Source organism: Phacochoerus africanus, chromosome 5 (genome assembly GCF_016906955.1).
Source record: "Phacochoerus africanus isolate WHEZ1 chromosome 5, ROS_Pafr_v1, whole genome shotgun sequence".
NCBI classification, from domain to species: Eukaryota; Metazoa; Chordata; class Mammalia; order Artiodactyla; family Suidae; genus Phacochoerus; species Phacochoerus africanus.
The window spans coordinates 3,306,722-3,324,624 of NC_062548.1; the positions used below are offsets into that span (position 1 = coordinate 3,306,722).

Below are 17,903 nucleotides of genomic sequence, written 5' to 3' on the forward strand. Positions count from 1 at the left end.
GGAAGACGACAGGAAGCAGTGCCGCCCTGGGAACGCAGTCTGGTCCCCGCGTCCCGGAACTGGGGACCGGCGCGTCGCCTTGGCGGGGAAATCCGCCTGTGCTTGTCACCATCCCTCCCGGTGTCCCCGCCCTGGCCGCCCTCCTGCTGCCCTGGCTGCACCCGGTTCCCAAACTGGGCCCGAGGGCACCCCAGAGAACTCCAGGGGCACCGGGGACTACGAGAAACCTCCGAGGGAGGCTCAGAATGGTCGCATCTGCACGGACCACGGCTGAGCAGCTGTCCGGGATAAGCACCTCCTAAACAGACCTGCTAGGACGCCCCCTCGGCCCGGGGCTGCTGGGCAGTGTCCTGAGGCCCCAGGAGCTCGAGAAAGTGGAGAGGTTTCCGTCTCACTCACCCCGACCCCCCGGCTGTCCCACTACAAGCAGATTCCGGAGCCCTGGCCCAGCGGCTCAGTCTGACGTCCTCTCACTGAGGAAACCCGCCAGGTGACGCCACAGCTGGTTCTGGACCAGCCGCCTCCCGACTGGGTTCACAGCCCCCGCCCTCCCTCTGTGCCCGCACGCCGGGCCACATCCACGGTCTTGCCGAGCTACAGCGCCGCAGTCACTCCACGCGCTGCTCACCTAAAGCCCCCTGACCCTCCTGGCCAGGCCGCTGTGCCACCGCCGTGCCCAGGCTCCACACAGGCCTCTATCCCTCTCTGGCGGGCCGCCCTCGCGGTCTCCCGCTGGCCAGTATGGCCCATGGTGCCAGCAGTGTGCCCAGCACAGCCACAGCCTGGCCCAGAGTGACGCCTGCACAGCCCTTTACCACTGAATGCCCATTCGATCTCAGAAGGCAGGGAAGGTGGCATTTTCTGCCATGTTTCAGGCAGGGAAGCCGGCCGCAAAGGTTAAACCAGCCCGCCAAGGCTGCCGGTGCTCAACTGTGGCAGAGGCGGAATGCGGGACAGCTGGGCTTGCGGTGGAGACGGTCTGAGCCCGAGCTGCCGCCACCCCCCACCTATCAAGGACCCCCAGCAGACACGTCCTTGGCAGGAGGTTTGGAAAGTCTGAGCCTGAGCCGCCGCCCCACGTATCAAGGAGCTGGATGTGGCCCCGGCAGACGCATCCTTTGCAGGAGGTACCCGTGCCCCCGGGTGCCAAGAAAGAGCCGGGAGAGAGGACGTCAGGGCGCGGAGAGTGGGGGACGGCGAGGCCCAGTGCAGAGCCGGGCAGGGGTCGTCCCCTCGGTGCCCCTTCAGACACACAGCTCCCAGGTCGTGTCGGGGAGTGAGCGGAGCCCCGTGGCTGGGAGGGTTCAGGCCAGGCGGTCACCGCAGTCTGCAGGGGCTCGGCGGCCCCTCGGGAGGAAGCTGACGGCGTCTTCAGGAAAACCCCCCTCCGGGGTGCCCCTGCCTCCTGCCACCGACACCCCACGTCTCTGCGCTCTGGCCCGGGGGTCTACGTGCTTTGCCTCGACCTCTGAGCTCCTCCAGAAGCCAGGGCACCCCTCCTCCCGGGCCTGCTCTGCTCTCGCGCGCACAGCCCTCCCCCAGGAACCAGGGCGACGCCACCTTCATCATGGGCTCCCGGGACACGAGATCCGGGCGAGAACCGTGCTGAGTCCCGCGCGCCCCCCGCCCCGTCTCCCACGAGACGCTTCAGAGCTGCGGGAAGGCTGCGGGAGGGAAGCTGGCCCGGACCCGCGGGCCTGGGGCACCCACCTCCTTGTGGCCTTGGATCTGGGAGTTGACGAAGGCGCCGAGGATGTGGGAGGTGAGCGGCAGGTAGACGTGGACCAGCTGCGTCTCCTGGTGCAGGCAGTACAGGGAGAAGTAGTTACGGAGCTCCATCGTCTGGATCACGTTCTCCTGCTGCGGAGGGAGCAGCCCCCACCCCTGGCTCAGCAGGCGGGGCGCGGGAAGGGCTCCCAGGCGCTGCCCCGCCATCATCCCACGCAACGCTGACCCAGCCCCGTCACCCGGTGCAGTGACAGCAGCCTTCTGGGAGCTCAGGGACCCAACCACAGCCCACCCGGGAGGTCGGCCGGGTCCGGCCAGTGGGCGTCCCCCGCCCGGCCACCACCCGGAGGAGACCCAGGCCGCCCGGCCCACCTCCACGATGCGGGACTCCAGCTGCTCCACGGACTCGGGCTCGCGGTTCTGCACGGCAGCGCTCATCATCTGCCTCTTCATCAGGCTGTACTTGTGCAGCGCCCGCTGGTGCTTGTGCAGGACGCCCTTCTCGTGCCGCTCGCACAGGTCCTGCGGGAGGAGGCGGAAGGACGCGCGTCGGGTCACAGTGCAGCGCAGCACCGCCAGGGTCCCACGGAACGCGCCTCGTTTACGGGGAAAACACAGCACAGGGCACTGGGACGGCTCTGGACCGCGGATCGGAGACCTCGGACCATACGGACCACTTTCCAGAAAACCAGCGTCCCCCCGTGACAAGAGCGGCCTCCAAAAGGAAGACGCGGGGATTTCCCGGGGGCCCAACAGGAACACCCACCGACCATCTTTCGGGGACAGTGGCCACAGAAGCACTGCAACCTTAGAAGCCACTCGGCAGAAGACTCCCTTCTAGAACTTTCCCCACCAGCCCTGGGCCAGCTCTAAGCTCAACTCAAAGGACTTGCCAGACTCACAGGCGACCCACCGGTCACTGATGATCAGAGAGCCGCCCCTGCCCCGAGCCGAGGTCCGACTTCCTGGAACCTCCACCCACTGGAAGAGGCAGCCTCGTGCCCGCTGCCAGCTCCTCACGGGTTTGCAGAGACAGTGACAACCACACACAGCCGCACGCCCTCCACTCTTGCTGGAAGCCAGCGGCCCGCTCGCCTGCTGGAGCCACAGCCCACAGCACCCGGCAGGGCCCGCCCAGGGGAGCCTGGAGAAGCCCCCTCCCCCCACCCGCAGCTCTGGCTTCAGTCTCCTTCTGCCCCTGGAGTGACACCCTTGAAAGGCCCTGGGACCCTCCTCTGCCCTGACCAAGGACACTCACTTTGTAGGACTGGAGCAAATCCAGGAAGAGGCTCAGCTTCTCCACCACGTCGTTCTCCTCCTGTTTGCCCTGAAAAAGACGGGGCAGGTGAGCCCACCCCGACCACACAGGACCCAGAGCCCTGCCCAAGGACACACGCCCACCCCAGGCCCAGGGACCCTCCGGCCAGCTCTGCAGGGATCCCGTCCACACGACAGAGAGCCCGCCGAGGCCTTGGAACCCAGCAGGGGGGCGAGAACGAGGGCCTGGTGCCTAAGGCCCTGTGCCCACAGGGTTCAGCACGGCGTCCTCCTTGCCCCGACACTGCCCGCCCCACCGCCGCCCCCAGCCAACCTGCAGGCCCCATGGACAACGGAGCTGCCCCTGGAGCTGTGGGCTGCGGTACGGCGGGGACACAACCAGGGGAATGGTCTGGGCTTGAGCAAAGGGAAGGGCACAGGGCCTGCGAGGAGGGCAGGGGGAGCCCGCAGCTGCCGGACTGGGGCTGAGACTCGGCTGAGCCGCGTGAGCAGAGTCCTGTCGGCCCTCAGCTGACGCGGGAGACACAGGCGGGAGGGGGCGGCGGGCCACGTGGGGGCTCCCTCCTGGGCCCCGCGCCCCTCTGCACACGAGTCGCAGTGCAATGCCACAGAGGGCCCTGAGTGGAACGGGGGTCCCTGGTCACAATACGGGTGAAGCGTGGCTTGCAGTCGCCACCACAACTGCCAGGTGTGCTCTGGCGGAGGCGGCTCAGGGCTGCGCAAGCAGACGAGCCACGCACACGCAGCTGATGGTACCGACGCTCAGAGCCGCTCCTGCAGGAGGAGCCCGGGGCCCAGCCACTCTGGGCTCAGAGTCCAAGCTCTGGTTAATGGGGAAAGGCAGCAGGAGGGCAAAACCGGTCTCTCCTCCTGCTCCAGGAACAGCAATCTCCGGCCTCCACACCTCCCTCGGTCACCATGACAACGACTGAAGCTGTGGTGGTTTCCAGGGACCCACCCCCATACTACCTCTGGGGGCTTAAGTACCCTCAGCCACAGTGGGCATCAGGTGCCTCTTCCGGTGCGTTGAGCGCCTCTCCCAGGTATGGCTGGGCACCTGCCCCGAGGGCTTGCTGAGCAACTCTGCCAAGCACAGCACCAGCTCCCAGGGAGCCCAAGCCCATTCTGGTAGCCCTAGAGGCCCAGCCATGGCAGAGAGACAGCCCAACCCATAGACCACTCTGATTCCTGGGACGGGAGGGCACAGGCAGCAGAAATGAACTCAAGTCCAAGTTCGATGCAGATCCTAGCACACTGGGGCCAAGAGCTGCCACCCAAGCTCTGGCACCAACTTGGGAACCCTGGGGCCCTCGGGCTACTGAGCTCAGAGGTTCCCAGCATTCAATCCCAAACCCCTGCCAAGATTCCAGCTGATAATGTGGCAGGAAAATAACAGGCACACTGCAGGTTCTAGAAGCTCAGAAAGGAAAACTCCAGCTGGCCACTGGTGCCAGCCCTCCGGACGCAGGGGGACGCAGGAGAATGGAGGGTCCTCCCCCGGTGTGCGGCAGCGGGACTCCTGCTCATGTCACTTGCCACCAAGTCCCGTTTCTGGTCCGACGCTGTGCAAGACCCTGAGCCACCAGCACGTGCGCCTTTACAGAAAGCGCGCGCTCTATCACCAGGGAGAACCCAGCCCCTCGGGGAGGCTCGCCGTCTCACCGCCTGGCCGGGCTTTCCTCACCCAGCTCTCCTAACAGGACCAGGGGGAAGAGAACCAGGACCCGAAAAACAAAATTCAAACCAGCCCTCAGCTGTCTGCACTCGTACAGCAAGCGTGAGAGGGAGTCCTGGCCCTGACAGGTGCAGTCCTCCCGGTCGGCCCTCCAATCCGGTTTCCTGTTCTACCTACACTCACCTCACCTCGTAAAGGCCGCCGAGGACCATGAAGAGAATGCAGAAGGCACCTCTGCAGCCGTGACCTGCAGAGCAGCCTGGGTGGGGAATGAGAGCCCCTCGGAGGGGGGCTGACTTGCACACAGCCGAGGCCTGACGCCCGGCCCCCTGGAGGCGGGACAGCATCCAAAGGCGAATCAGAAAAGACGATGGCAAGGCCCAGGGCGGGTCCCAGCCTGCTCCGGGTGCCCCTCCCAGGAGGGTTTCCTGCCCAGGAGGGCGCTGGAGTGTTTTACAGACTGAGCTCTGGCCAAAGGCTCAAGATCACACGGGAAGGTGTTGGTGACCTACTGCAGCGCCCTCGTTTCTAGTCACGGAGGAAAGGCCCCAGGGACCACAGCGGCCGAGCCGGGAGCCAGCACGAGGCGCGGCGCAGGCTGCCTGAGCCCGCCAGCCCCCACCCAGCCAGGCCTCGGACCCCCACATCCTGGGTCCCCGCTGCAGAACGCGGGCCCCTCTCAGACCTGGAGACGGGCTGGGCCCCACGCCAACTCCAGGCAGACACCGCCCCACTCTCGGTTTCTGAAGAGAACATACGGCCCCAGGGGCCACAGGGAAGAAAGCCCAGGACTTTCCACACCAGGAAGGCGGGCGGATCGCCTTTCCAGCGCGCGGTGCCGTCCTGGTACCTGAGCGCCCCACCTGGAGCCTGAAAAGCCCCGGATGCCAGAGGGGATGTGCCCGGTCACTGAGCTTGGGACTCGCTCCCGAGGAGCAGAGTCTCTGCCGCGCAGCCAGGCTCCGTGTGGCGGCGGCTGAGCTCAGTGAGGGCCGCCGGCAGCAGCCTGAAAGCCGTCTCCCCAAGGACGGGAAGCACTCTTGCCCTCAGAACTATGTAACAGGTGTACAGCATGGAAGCACCCAGGAGAAGCTTCCCGTCTGACGGTAAACACTGTATCTGCCAACTATTACAAGATTCTTTGCAGATTTCTGGAAGTAACACCTGCCCCGGAGCAGAAGCACTTCCTGAGGTGAAGTGGGCATCTGGGGTGAGAGATGAAGGGAGCCCCGGGTGCTGGAAGCTTGGTCATCTGATGAGTTATCAAGCGGCCAAACACTAAGTGACAGGACAGCAAAATGTGAACCATGTGGTCCAGCCAGACGCACCTGGAGTCCAAGATGACATCTGCAAGGACAGACCAGGTCTCCCGATCTCAGCAAAGTCAATCTGGACAGACCAGAAGCCCCCCGTCCTCGTCACCGGCAAGGCTCTTATGAGAAGCCACCCAAAACAGTTGGGGACGTGCAATTCCAAGCCGAGGGCAGCTGTCCCCTCACTCAAGAAGCAGGACGCGGACGTCCACCCAGGAAGGAGACACTCCCGCACCGTCACGGCAGAGAATGTTCTTGGACCAGGTGCCTCTGGAAACAGCTGCACTCACCTGCTGTGCAGCCTTGTCAGCGAGCAGTGCAAATTCGACAGACAGGCCTTTCAGCGCCTGCTTGAGGGACCCCCACGTGCTGCTGTTCAGAGCGGCCCAGGAGGGGAGCGGGGTCGTGTCAGACCCTAAAGCACTGAGGAAAAAGGAAAGACAGAGGAGATGAGACACTCAGGCCTGGAAGCGGGCAGGCAGCCCACCTGACACCCCCTCTGCCCAATACCACGGCATCCCCCAGGCACCCTGGATGGCCCTAACCTAGACCCTGCCACTCGAAGAGCAGGGACCCGGGACTCTGCTGGCGAGGTGGGGTCTCACCCCACCAAGACCTGGAACCGACCCGTCAATGAGACCCTGGGGGGGCGTGTGCACAGTGGGCTTGAGATGCAGAGCTCTGGGGGCAGCTGCAGAGGGCAGCGTCCTGGATGGAGGCCCGGCCTCTGCCCCCGGAGCGGAGGAAGCATGACCGGCCCGAAATGCCCTTTCCCAGATCAGGTGGCCCTTTCCCCGGCTCCGATCCTGACACGGGGGGGGGGGGAAGCCCTGCTTTCACGGACCACGCTGCTCTGCCTACAGCCCGCACCCTCTTCCTTCTAAATGCCACCTCCACCTCCCGGCCCCTCCTTCCTCCCCGCTTCCCCGGAGTGGAACAGGCCGGAATGAGGGTCATTCCTGCTCCAAGCCCGCCCCCCAAGCCTGACGACCCCTCCCCAGGGAACTGGCGGTCGGAGCCCAACAGGGTCACCTGCCTGAGCTCCTTCCCGAACACGAGCAGGTCGGCAGCATTGTCGATGGCCCGTGACACCATGCGCTCGGCCCGATCGCGAAGCTTGTAAAAGCTGTTGTAGATGTTTCGAATCAGCTCCCGGCTGACGGCGAACTGCGACTGGATGTCGGCTGGGAGGAAGTCCTGACGGGAGGCGGGGAGGCGGGGACTCACCAGACGGGCACGCCTCCCAGAAAACCAGCGACAGCAGAGGCAGCGAGCCCACGGACCCGGCCCACGAGCACGTCTGCCTCCGGCGCCCGCCCTGGGCCGCCCTTCGCGTCCCGGCACCCCGTGCACACCACCAAGTACCGTCGTTGTCGAGCTCAAGGCCAGGAATGTGCTCTCCCGACTCTGCACGGGGACCCGGCGGCCCGGGGACCCGGGGACAGGCCTCGGTGCACCTCCCTCAGGCCTGCCGAGGACGCACCCCAGCCTGAGTGTTAACCACCTGTTCGTGCTGACAGCCACTAACTACCCACAGCTCAGGGGGGAGAATGAAGGGGAAACTCATCTAAGAGGAATAACCCCAAAAAGCTGCCAAAGAGCTCTATGGCTCCTTCATCCCTTTGAGAAAAAGACCAGATTAACTAAATTTAAAAATAAACCAGGAGTTCTGGTTGTGGTTCGGCAGAAACGGATCTGACTAGTATCCACGAGGGCGCCAGGTCCATCCCTGGCCTCACTCAATGGGTTAAGGATCTGGCGTTGCCATGAGCTGTGGTGTCGGTTGCAGGCACGACTCAGCTCTGGCATTGCTGTGGCTGTGGTGTAGGCCAGCGGCTGCAGCTCCAATCCAACCCCTAGCCTGGGAACCTCCACATGCCGCGGGTGCGGCCCTAAAAAGCAAAAGAATAAAGAAATAAAAATAAAGAAATAAATAAAAATAAACCAACGCAACAAGCAGTGCCCTGACATCCAGAAAGCTGACGACCGAGCATACAACCCTCTGCATCACAGAACAGCTCTCGGGACGCGGCCCCAGGGCCTGCTGGGACCTTGGTCAGAGAGAGCTCGGCCACACCCAGGCCCTGCTGCTCAGACATTCGGGACCTTGGCGAGTGGCAGCCTCTCTCCACCTGCCTCGTCGTCTATAAAACGGGCATCACACCCACCGTGACTTAGAGCAGCTGAAACACGGGTTAAATGACAAAAACAGGCAGGGCATCTTATTGGCACCATCGCGGGCACGCGGCAGCGGTGACATAAGTAATACGAAGGGCTAACGTCACCCCGGGTCTGGTTAAGATGGGAAGAGGTACTCAACATGAGACAAGTACCTTGGCCCGAGCAGCCAGCTTGCAATTCATGAATTCATCTCCCACACACTGAGCGGATTCCTTTAACTTGTTCTGCACATCCTGCAAAAAGGAGAAACACTTGACACTCGACCGGCCACAGAAACGTCGGCGTAAGACCCACCAAGAAAGCCGGACACCATCCTCCCCGAGAGAAGAGCCTCTGTGTGCTGGCCTTTAACCTAAGTACCCCGTAACCTCCGCCCGTCTCCTGTTCCATTTTTCTTTTTCTTTTTTTTTTTTGTCTTTTTGCTATTTCTTGGGCCGCTCCCGCAGCATATGGAGGTTCCCAGGCTAGGGGTTGCATCGGAGCTGTAGCCACCGGCCTATGCCAGAGCCACAGCAACGCGGGATCCGAGCCGTGTCTGCAACCTACACCACAGCCCACGGCAACGCCGGATCATTAAGCCACTGAGCAAGGGCAGGGACCGAATCCGCAACCTCATGGTTCCGCAACCTACACCACAGCCCACGGCAACGCCGGATCATTAAGCCACTGAGCAAGGGCAGGGGTGGAACCCGCAACCTCATGGTTCCTAGTCGGATTCGTTAACCACTGCGCCACGACAGGAACTCCTCCTGTTCCATTTTTCCCAATGGCCTTAAGCTCTGGGGTGGCCGATCCAGTGACAGCACTGCACACTCCAGCTCTGGAGCGGAGACCTCACTGCAGACAGTGACTCAGACCAGAGACATGCGCACTCGACAGACGTCGGATCCATTAGACCCCGGGGGTCCCGTGTGGCGCACAGACACGGACACTGAGGCCTCTTCCTTCTGCAATCAGACCTACAGGACCAGGGCCCCAGAGCCCCAGGAGAGCTGGCTGACAGAAAAAGCGGCACTCGGGGTCCTGAGCCCGACTCCAAGCCCTGCCCTCTGAAGGGAGGCTCCTTGGCCAAGCCAAGCCCTGAGATGAGCCCCCACAAAGAGCCACAGAAAATACAGGCAGAGACCCTGACATGCACCTGCATGTGGCCAAGGAACTGCAGCACCTCGGAGATGCCTCGAGAGCATCTGTCCCAATTCTCGCATTCCAGCAAAGAAGCAAAGGGAGCCGGGGGGTCCTGGGGGCACCCCTCTGGGCAAGGACAAGACGGGGCTGGAGCCTGACACCCCCACATGCAGCTGCACCCTCCCCACCCTCTGCCTTGAGCCGGGCGCAGCTCCCGCTCCCACCACATTCCTCTTCTGCGATAAAGATCCCTGGCCTCCCGCCCCCGGGGCTCAAAGGACCGGCCCTCCCCGTTCGAGGGCAGAAGGTCACGGCAAGCATTCACTGGATGTCTGCAGAGGGCCCCAGGAGAGGGGCCGACCCACAGGCACCCCCAGGCATCGCGGAGGAAAGGCCAGGGCCACCCGTCCCCAGGGGTCAAAGGCCTCTCCAGCCTCCGGGGAGGAAAAGGCCGGGCCGTGCAGGATCCACCTTGGCGGCGCCGAGCCCCTGTCCAGGTCCTGCTCAGGAAGGGCTTTCCTCCAACAGGGGAGGAGGCCGGGCAGGGCTTTTCCACCACAGGGCATCCTCCTCGGAGCCCCCGCCACACACCCCCACAAGGAGAAGGTCCCTCGGGGAAACCTCTGCGCCCACGGAGAGCCCAGAACTGGGCACATGAGCCGCAGAGAACAAGGACTGGGCCTCGGCTCCTAACCCATCAGGGCCCTGGCGCGGTTTGGAGAAAGCCACGGCCGCCACCCTCCTCTCGCCAGGACCACAGTCCACAGAGAGCTCGCTTCCCAGGACACGCGGCCACCCTGCGGCTCTGCTGGGGAGACTCACGCCGGAGTCACAGTCCAGACATCTTTTTTTTTTGTCATTTTAGGGCCACACCCACGGCATATGGAGGGTCCCAGGCTAGGGGTCGAATTAGGTCTACAGCTGCCGCCCTGCACCACAGCCACAGCCACATGGGATCCGAGCTGCGTCTGCGACCTACACCGCAGCTCCCAGCAATTCCAGATCCTTACCCCACGGAGCCAGGCCAGGGATCGAACCTGCGACCTCGCGGATCCTAGTCGGGTTTGTTAACCACTGAGCCTCGACGGGAACTCCCAGCCGTCTTTTCTTTCTTTTTTTTTTTTCCTTGGGCTGCTCCCGTGGCATATGGAGGTTCCCAGGCTAGGGGTCTAATCAGAACTGTAGCCGCCGGCCTACACCAGAGCCACAGCAACTCTGGATCCGAGCCGCATCTGCAGCCTACACCACAGCTCACGGCAACGCCGGATCCTTAACCCACGGAGCAAGGGCAGGGATGGAACCCGCAACCTCATGGTTCCTAGTCGGATTCGTTAACCACTGCACCACGACGGGAACGCCCCAGCTGCCTTTTCTAAAGTGAACCCTCGTTCAGGTCTGCAATCTCCAGCCCGTCTGAGAAGCCTCCACAGCGGACGTCCTCCGGGCATCAGCTCCAACCCCGTGAGGGCGGGAAAGCCACCATGTGCATGCTGGAGGAAAGGCCAGAGCCACCTGTCCCCAGGGGTCAAAGGCCTCTCCAGCCTCCGGGGAGGAAAAGGCCGGGCCGTGCAGGATCCACCTTGGCGGCGCCGAGCCCCTGTCCAGGTCCTGCTCAGGAAGGGCTTTCCTCCAACAGGGGAGGAGGCCGGTCAGAAGCGGGACGCCGCCGGGAACCCCCGCAGCCCGCTCCGTGGGGAGAAAACCAAGCTCATTTCCACTGTCCGTGTAAAGAGATGCCCCAGGGCCCCCAAACCGGGACAAAGAGGACAACAGGAAGCAAAAGCCCGTCCAAGAAGGGAAGCGAGAGCCGGGGGGCCCCGGCCCGGCGGGCGGGCGGGCGGACAGCCGCGCGGAGGGCACTCACGGGGCCGCTGAAGGACAGGAAGAGCTTGAGCACGACGTCCTCGGAGAAGGGCGGGTGCCGGGCCACCAGGTTGATGAAGCGCTTCAGGGCTCTCCTCCGCGCCTCGATGAACTCCCTGTCGGCTGAAGGCAGGACACGGACGGAGGGACCACATGGAGCGGCCACACGGCTCGCCGGGACCCATCGTGGCGACCACGCGGAGCCCAAGCACGAAGCCCAGGTGGCCTCCCCCTCGGGGCCTGTCGCCTCCTCCCGGCCCAGGGCCCAGGGCATGGACGCAGCTCCACCCGAGCCCCTGCGGAGAGAAACCGGGGCGCCGCCCCAGCCCTCCCCGCGATGGCCACCCTGACGACGTCCCTACGCCCTTCTGACACTTCCCCGATGAAGCGGGTTTCACTGAACGCGTACAATGACTCAGCCCACCTGTCCCGGTCCCACCTCCTCTCACCCGCGTCTAACGGGGCCACTTCCAACCTGCTGTCATCTGGGTGACTGATTTTTCACTTCGAGGGACAAGAACCTGACAGTGCACCAGGCGCACTGAGCGTATTTACATCTGACCACACGTGGAAACAGTACAACGCTGGTTTTAAATTACGGAAGACAAAAGAAGTTGGACGAGGTTGCCTCCAAGGCCAGCCGGGACCCATCCACCACAGGCGACGCTTTCACGAGCGCAAAGCCACGGGACCCAGCATCGCAGGGCCGGGCCCGGGTCCTAAGCTCTAATGCACCCGGCCTCCTGGATGCCAGGGTGTCGGTGCGCAGCCACCTGCCTCCTGGCCCCCCGCCCTGGGCACCCGTCCTCCCGCTCAATATCCTCCGGCCGATGTGCGCACGGGGGGCGAGGGGGAAACGCATTCTCAGCCTCGGCTGCTCAGGGACCAGGGAGGGCAGAGGGACTTCGGGACGGTTGGACAAGGGCAGAAAATGGACCGGTCAGCTTCGGGCACGCCCCTGCTCACCAGATTTCATCTAGAATGTGAGAAAGAGCCCACGGTGAGGGTCCCCGAGGCCTGAGAGGAGGCCACGGCCGCCTCCCGCGCTCCGGAACGTGAGAGGACGGGCCAGCGCAGGGCCCTGGAGGCACCTGCGACCCCTCACCTAGCCCCAGGTAACCACGGGTGAAGCAATGAAGATGAGATAGCCTCCTGCTATGTTTTCATCTCCTGGGAGATGCAGGTTAGATGGCCAGGCTTACGCTCACTTCTGGCTCTAGCAGGAGGCCACCTGGCGCTGCACTGGTACCAACTCTGCAAGCGGGCCAAACAACAGCGCTCCTGGCCCCCACTCAGGAGCCCCAGCAGGCCCGATCGCTGCCTCCAGGAAAGGGAAGTGGGGTACGCACCTCCCTACATGTCAGTTATCAAGCCAGGGGCTCATGCAGGCTCAGGGTACCAGGTGATGTCACCACAACCCCCCCCCCCAACCCAGACAGACCTGGGCCCTAAGCCACAGCTGCACCCAGGGTCACCCGGGGCTGGATGCCCTGCTGCCATCCCCTCCTGCTCGGCAGGGGGCCAGAGGAAGATGAAGCCGAGCCAGGAGCCAGGCCCTCAGCGCCCAGGGGGATCCCCTCCTCCACCCGCCCCAGCCTCCAGCAAACCCGGCTACCTCCCAGCATCCTCTTGGGCGGAAGGGCTGGCACCATGCGGTACGGGAACTTCTGCAGCAGCATCTCGTGGAAGACCACAAAGTCATTGTACCGTCGGTACACGGACGACTTGAAGCGCTGCAGGGAAGAGGGTTCAGAGCTCAGACTGGACGCCAGAAACCGCCACACTCCACCCTTTGCCCACCTTCTCTTGCCACCACGAAGCAGAACCCACGGAAACACTGCTGCTCACTCCCTCATGTCCTCTCCCCAGGCCTTTATCAGAAGGAGAAGTAAGTCCTGGACTTCCCTGATGCAACCTGTAGACGTGGCGGAGCTCTACCTACAGATTTAGCCACCTCTCACTCTGGATCTTCTCAAAGACACAGGCGTCTGCACAGGAGTTTTCCCTGCTACAGTGGCACATAAGAAAATTCTTTTTTTTTTTTTTTGTCTTTTTAGGGACACACTCTGGCATATGGAGGCTCCCAGGCTACAGCTGCCGGCCTATGCCACAGCCACAGCAACGCCGGATCCCTAACCCACTGAGCGAGGCCAGGGACTGAACCTGCAACCTCATGGTTCCTAGTCGGATTCCTTAACCACTGAGCCACGTCGGGAACTCCGAGAAAATGCATTCTGTACTTCCTGTTAGGGCAGGTCCTTGACACACCCCTTCATGTCATGCTAACACGGGCAGCAAGCACTACGCCAACTGAAACAGACCCGACTGTCAAAGAGCAGCCCCGACGGTGGACAGGAAGACACACGCGGCAGACACGCCGTGAGGCACTCTGGTCAAACTGCCCACAGATTCCACCCTAAGCCTGTCCCCAGTGAAAGTGCAGGCCCCAGAGGTAAGCATCCTGTCCAGAGAATAACCTCACTGGGGTCGGATAAGAGCTCACACAAGAACTGTGTGAGCAGCAATCTCCAAAATGAAGCGTTGGACTGATGACTAAGTGACCTCCCCGAGTGGAAGCAGCCAGTCTGAGAAGGCGGCTTACTGTGTGATTCCAAGGATAGGACACTCTGGAAAAGGCAAAGCCACGGACACAGGGCGCAATCAGCAGTGTCGGGGGGGGGGCTGCGACGAGGCCGTGCAGGCCACGTTAGGACAGTGACACAACGCTGCATGATTTTACGATGGCGGGTACATGTCCCACATTTGGGCAAACCCAGAGAACGTACACCGCCAAGACGGAGCCCTGATGTGACATGTGGACTCTGCGTGATGATGACGTGTGACTGCAGGTCACCCACTGGTGGGCATGCCGAGAGTGGGAGCTGTGCCCGAGCAGGGGAGGGGAGTGTGGGCATCTCTGCTCCCTCCACGCCCCGCTGCTTAAGTGTACTCAGTACAGGAAAAACACGCCGTCATGTGTGTGTGCCTGTTGCCACATCTGCTCGGACCCTGACTCCAGCAGGCGGGGCACAGCCAGGAGACACGCAGCCACCCTCACACCCACTTCAGGAGGGAACCCGGGCAAAACTGCCTCCCTCTAAAACCGCTCCTGATGAGGCCGTCAATTGACTTAGGGGACGGCAGCTTAAGGAGAGTGGGAAAAGGCCGCTGCTGGCACACTTGTGACACGACGAGGTCCCAGGGGACGCGCCGGGGCCTCCGCCCCCAGGGCAGCTGGGGAGGCCAGACCCCGGGGAGGCCCGGGGGCACCGCCATCCCCCACCGGCCCTCCCCCTCCCCTGACTCCGCCTCCGCCTGCGGTAGCAGCACTGGCCAGCACCAGAGCCAGGTTCCGCCCCGGGCTTTTGTCATGGTGGCTTTCAAACAATGCAACCAAAACGCTGTGACCCTCGGCTTCCGTGGAGCTCGGCAAAGAGCTGTGGCGATGGGGACCGTACATCGGGCTCTGGATGCGCGGCTTTTGCCTGGGACGACGATGGCGCTGCTCCCCCCACCCCCGACACACAAGCTCTTGTCTCACCCACTACTTGATCCCCAGGATAAAGAAGAAAAGCCCCAGCAACGTCTCCTCACTGAAGCGAGACACAGGAGGATGGTGGGCGAAGGGGGACAAAGATCAACTCTGCGGAGGCCACAGGCCTCCATGCAGCCAATCCCGGGGCCAGGCATCCGCACTCAGGGGCGCCCCTGCCAGGGGATGGGCCCCCAGACCAACCCTGCCCCCCACACTCAATGCAGGGGTAGAGTCCATGTTCCTCTATCTGTTTGCTTTCTGGGGGTTTTATTTCTCCTTTTTAAGGGGCCACATTCTTTTATTTGCTGGTTTTGTATGTCTTCTTTCTAGGGGGCCCAGGCTGCAATCCCCCGGGCTCTCCCAGCATCACGGAACTGCCCAGACTGGCCCGGCCGGGGTCTCCGTCCACATCCCCACAGCCCGAGTGAGCGTCCTGAGAGGCAGGGTCCCGCAGCCCCGAAAGCGTGAGTAGGCGGAGCCACTTGGGGGGGGGGGGCAGGTGGCTGGGCGGGGGCACCGCACAGGGCCGATGCGGGCACAGCGGGCTCTTCCCTTCACGCCCCCGCCCCCGGGCCCCCACTGGTACCTGGCTGGAAACCTCATACTCCACGTGCTTCAGGAAGAGGCCCTTCTTCTCAGGGATGAGCTCCACCTGCACGGCGTCGCGGGCCAGCAGCTCCTGCAGCGTGAGCGACAGCAGCAGCGGGTTCCCCGGCGGCATCTGCATCCGACTGGAGTCCAGGGCTGTCGGCTCACTGACCTGGGGCGCTGGCAAGTCTGAGGACAGGAGAGGCGGTGAGCGCGGCGCCCGCGAGGGGAGGCACCTCCCACCCCAACCCGCCACCGCCTGCGGGCTCAGCCCAGACTCCGGCCACGCCACCCGGTCACACTCGTTTGCTCAAAGGCCGGGGCCACTCAGGGCCCCGGCCTCCATCAGGAGCCCCCAGGCCGTGACTCAGCAAACACACCCACATGTCCAGGACCGGGCGAGTCTAGTTTGAAAACTAGTTGAAACTCGGACAAAGAAAAGGAAGTAAAATATTTACAAGTTACGTGTAAAAAAAGAGTTGTTTTCTCTAGAGTCGGGGAAAAATGTTAAAACCAAGAAATGGGCCCTATCATTTTCGACATGAGCTGCCACCTGCACAATCGGTGCATCCGGCTTTCCTGCCAACACAACCATTCTCACCTGCGAACAGCCGCGTGCCCGCTTGAGCACACAAATCACACGCGTTCAGCCCGAACCACGCTTCGGCCCCGAAAGGTCAGCTGCCCTCGGCGCAAGGAGCCAGCCCCGGGTCCGTCGGAGAACAGGAGAGAGACGCTTTGAGGTCCAAGCCCTGCAAACGCGCAAGGACACCCTGCCGGTGTGCAGTGCAGAACTTCTGAGAGGAAAAAGTTCTACTCGGTTCAAAAACACACAAAGTTAAGGTGTCCTTTGGGGGGAAAAGGTCTTCCTTCCTCAGTCAAGTGCTCGAAATGACACGACAACGGCACATCGCCTTCCTCCGTTGCAAACTCTACAGCGCGGCTGTGTCACCTTGTGTGATTCACACCATAAAGCAATTCCTCAGCGCGAGAGTCCAGGCTACATTTCTTTTTTTTTTTTTTTTTATCTTTTTATGGCCGTGCCCGCAGCAGATGGAGGGTCCCAGGCTGGGCGTCGAATCGGAGCGGTAGCGGCCAGCCTACCCCACAGCCACAGCCACGCGGGATCCGAGCCGTGTCTGCGACCTACAGCACAGCGCACGTCAATGCTGGATCCTTCACCCACGGAGCGAGGCCAGGGATCGAACCTGCATCCTCATGCACGCTGGTCAGAGTCGTTTCCACTGAGCCACAGCGGGAACTCCCCCAGTTTACGTTTCTAACATGAATTAACGGCCAGATTATCTTCACCATGAAATCACTCAGCACTGAGAATTTCAAAGGTAGCTGCCTTTAACCGACCTTCAAGACTGAGACAGAGAATGAATTAGGGCTTCGTTTGAGTCTCTGCCTCAGACCCCCCAGAGAAGCTAAATGCCATGAGCTCTAAAGCAGGGTGCTGCCCAGGGAGGCGGAGGGCCACGGAGGCACACCAGCAGGTGCGGGAAGGACGCGCCCGCACCTCCGCCGGGAGTCCCGCTCGCGTCCTCTGCGGGTGACAGTGCACACAATCCAGCAGCACACGTGCACACACACAGCAAACCATGCTCACGTAGCTGCCTGCCTGTGTGAGTGCGCGTGCACACACGCTCTGCATGTGTGTGTCTGAGTGTGCACGTGCACACGGGTGTACAACTGTGTGTGCATGGGTTTGCGGGCATGACTAAGGGTATGTGCACGAGCATATGTGTGAGAACATGAGTGTGTGTACGTGCAGTGTGTACACGAGGGGTAGGTGTCCCCAACCAGAAGCCCCCAACACCTCAAAGGCTAAAAGCCTGTGGAGCCCTGAGCTCTAGCAGGTACCTGTTCTCCCGAGTCACCCAAGAGCGCAGCCACTCCCAAGCCTAAGTAATCTGACGGCCTGGCCACGATGTTTGCACAGGCTCCCTGGGGGCCACAGGGATCCGTAAGGAGCCGCTTCCTCACGTGCTGTCCCCAGGGAACACGGAGCTGAAGAAGACAGGCCCCGAGCTCATCAACTCACCCACTCTGCAAACAGGGCTGGACGGCCCCCCGCGGCCAGGCGCTCTCAGTGCCCGACGCCGGGGAGAAGCGGAAGCGCTGTGCCAACGCCAGAGGCACCCTGGGATCAGGACACAGCGCCCAGACCCACACTCCAGGAGGGAGGAAATCAGCCAGCTTGACCCGCAGGTGCCTCCCGGGGGCGAGGGGAGCAAGGCACACGCCAAGAGCTCAAGGAACGTTTGCTAATACTTACCGGTATGTATTGCATTTCCAGGAGGGAAAAACAGAGCACCTCTGGGGAAAAGCAAAGTCCTCTTTAACTAGCACAGAATATGCGGGAAAACAGAAGATAATAAAGCTAAAAAGGTAATGGGGGAAGAATATTTTTATCAGAGAAAATATCCGCAAATCTGATAACTTGTATGTAGAATACACAAAAAAACTCTTATAGTAAAAAGAAAAATAACCCAATTTTTTGTTTGGTTTTTCTTTTGGCTGCACCTACAGCACGTGGAAGTTCTGGGACCAGGGATTGAACCCACGCCACAGTAGCGACCGAGCCACAGCAGTGACAACACCAAATCCTTAA

General features: G+C 62.2%; 1 protein-coding gene across 1 annotated transcript in view; it reads right to left on the reverse strand.

Moving 5' to 3' along the window:
• The window catches only part of SNX8 (sorting nexin 8), a 43,298-nt gene that overhangs the window by 2,657 nt on the left and 22,738 nt on the right, over positions 1-17,903 (reverse strand). The window contains exons 2-10 of the mRNA XM_047779425.1: positions 15,285-15,475; positions 12,779-12,896; positions 11,165-11,286; positions 8,328-8,408; positions 7,031-7,191; positions 6,285-6,417; positions 2,987-3,055; positions 2,101-2,250; positions 1,711-1,860 (exon numbers count right to left, since the gene is read on the reverse strand). Of these exons, the coding sequence (XP_047635381.1) occupies positions 1,711-1,860; positions 2,101-2,250; positions 2,987-3,055; positions 6,285-6,417; positions 7,031-7,191; positions 8,328-8,408; positions 11,165-11,286; positions 12,779-12,896; positions 15,285-15,475 (1,175 nt within the window). The remainder of the gene's footprint in view (positions 1-1,710; positions 1,861-2,100; positions 2,251-2,986; positions 3,056-6,284; positions 6,418-7,030; positions 7,192-8,327; positions 8,409-11,164; positions 11,287-12,778; positions 12,897-15,284; positions 15,476-17,903) is intronic.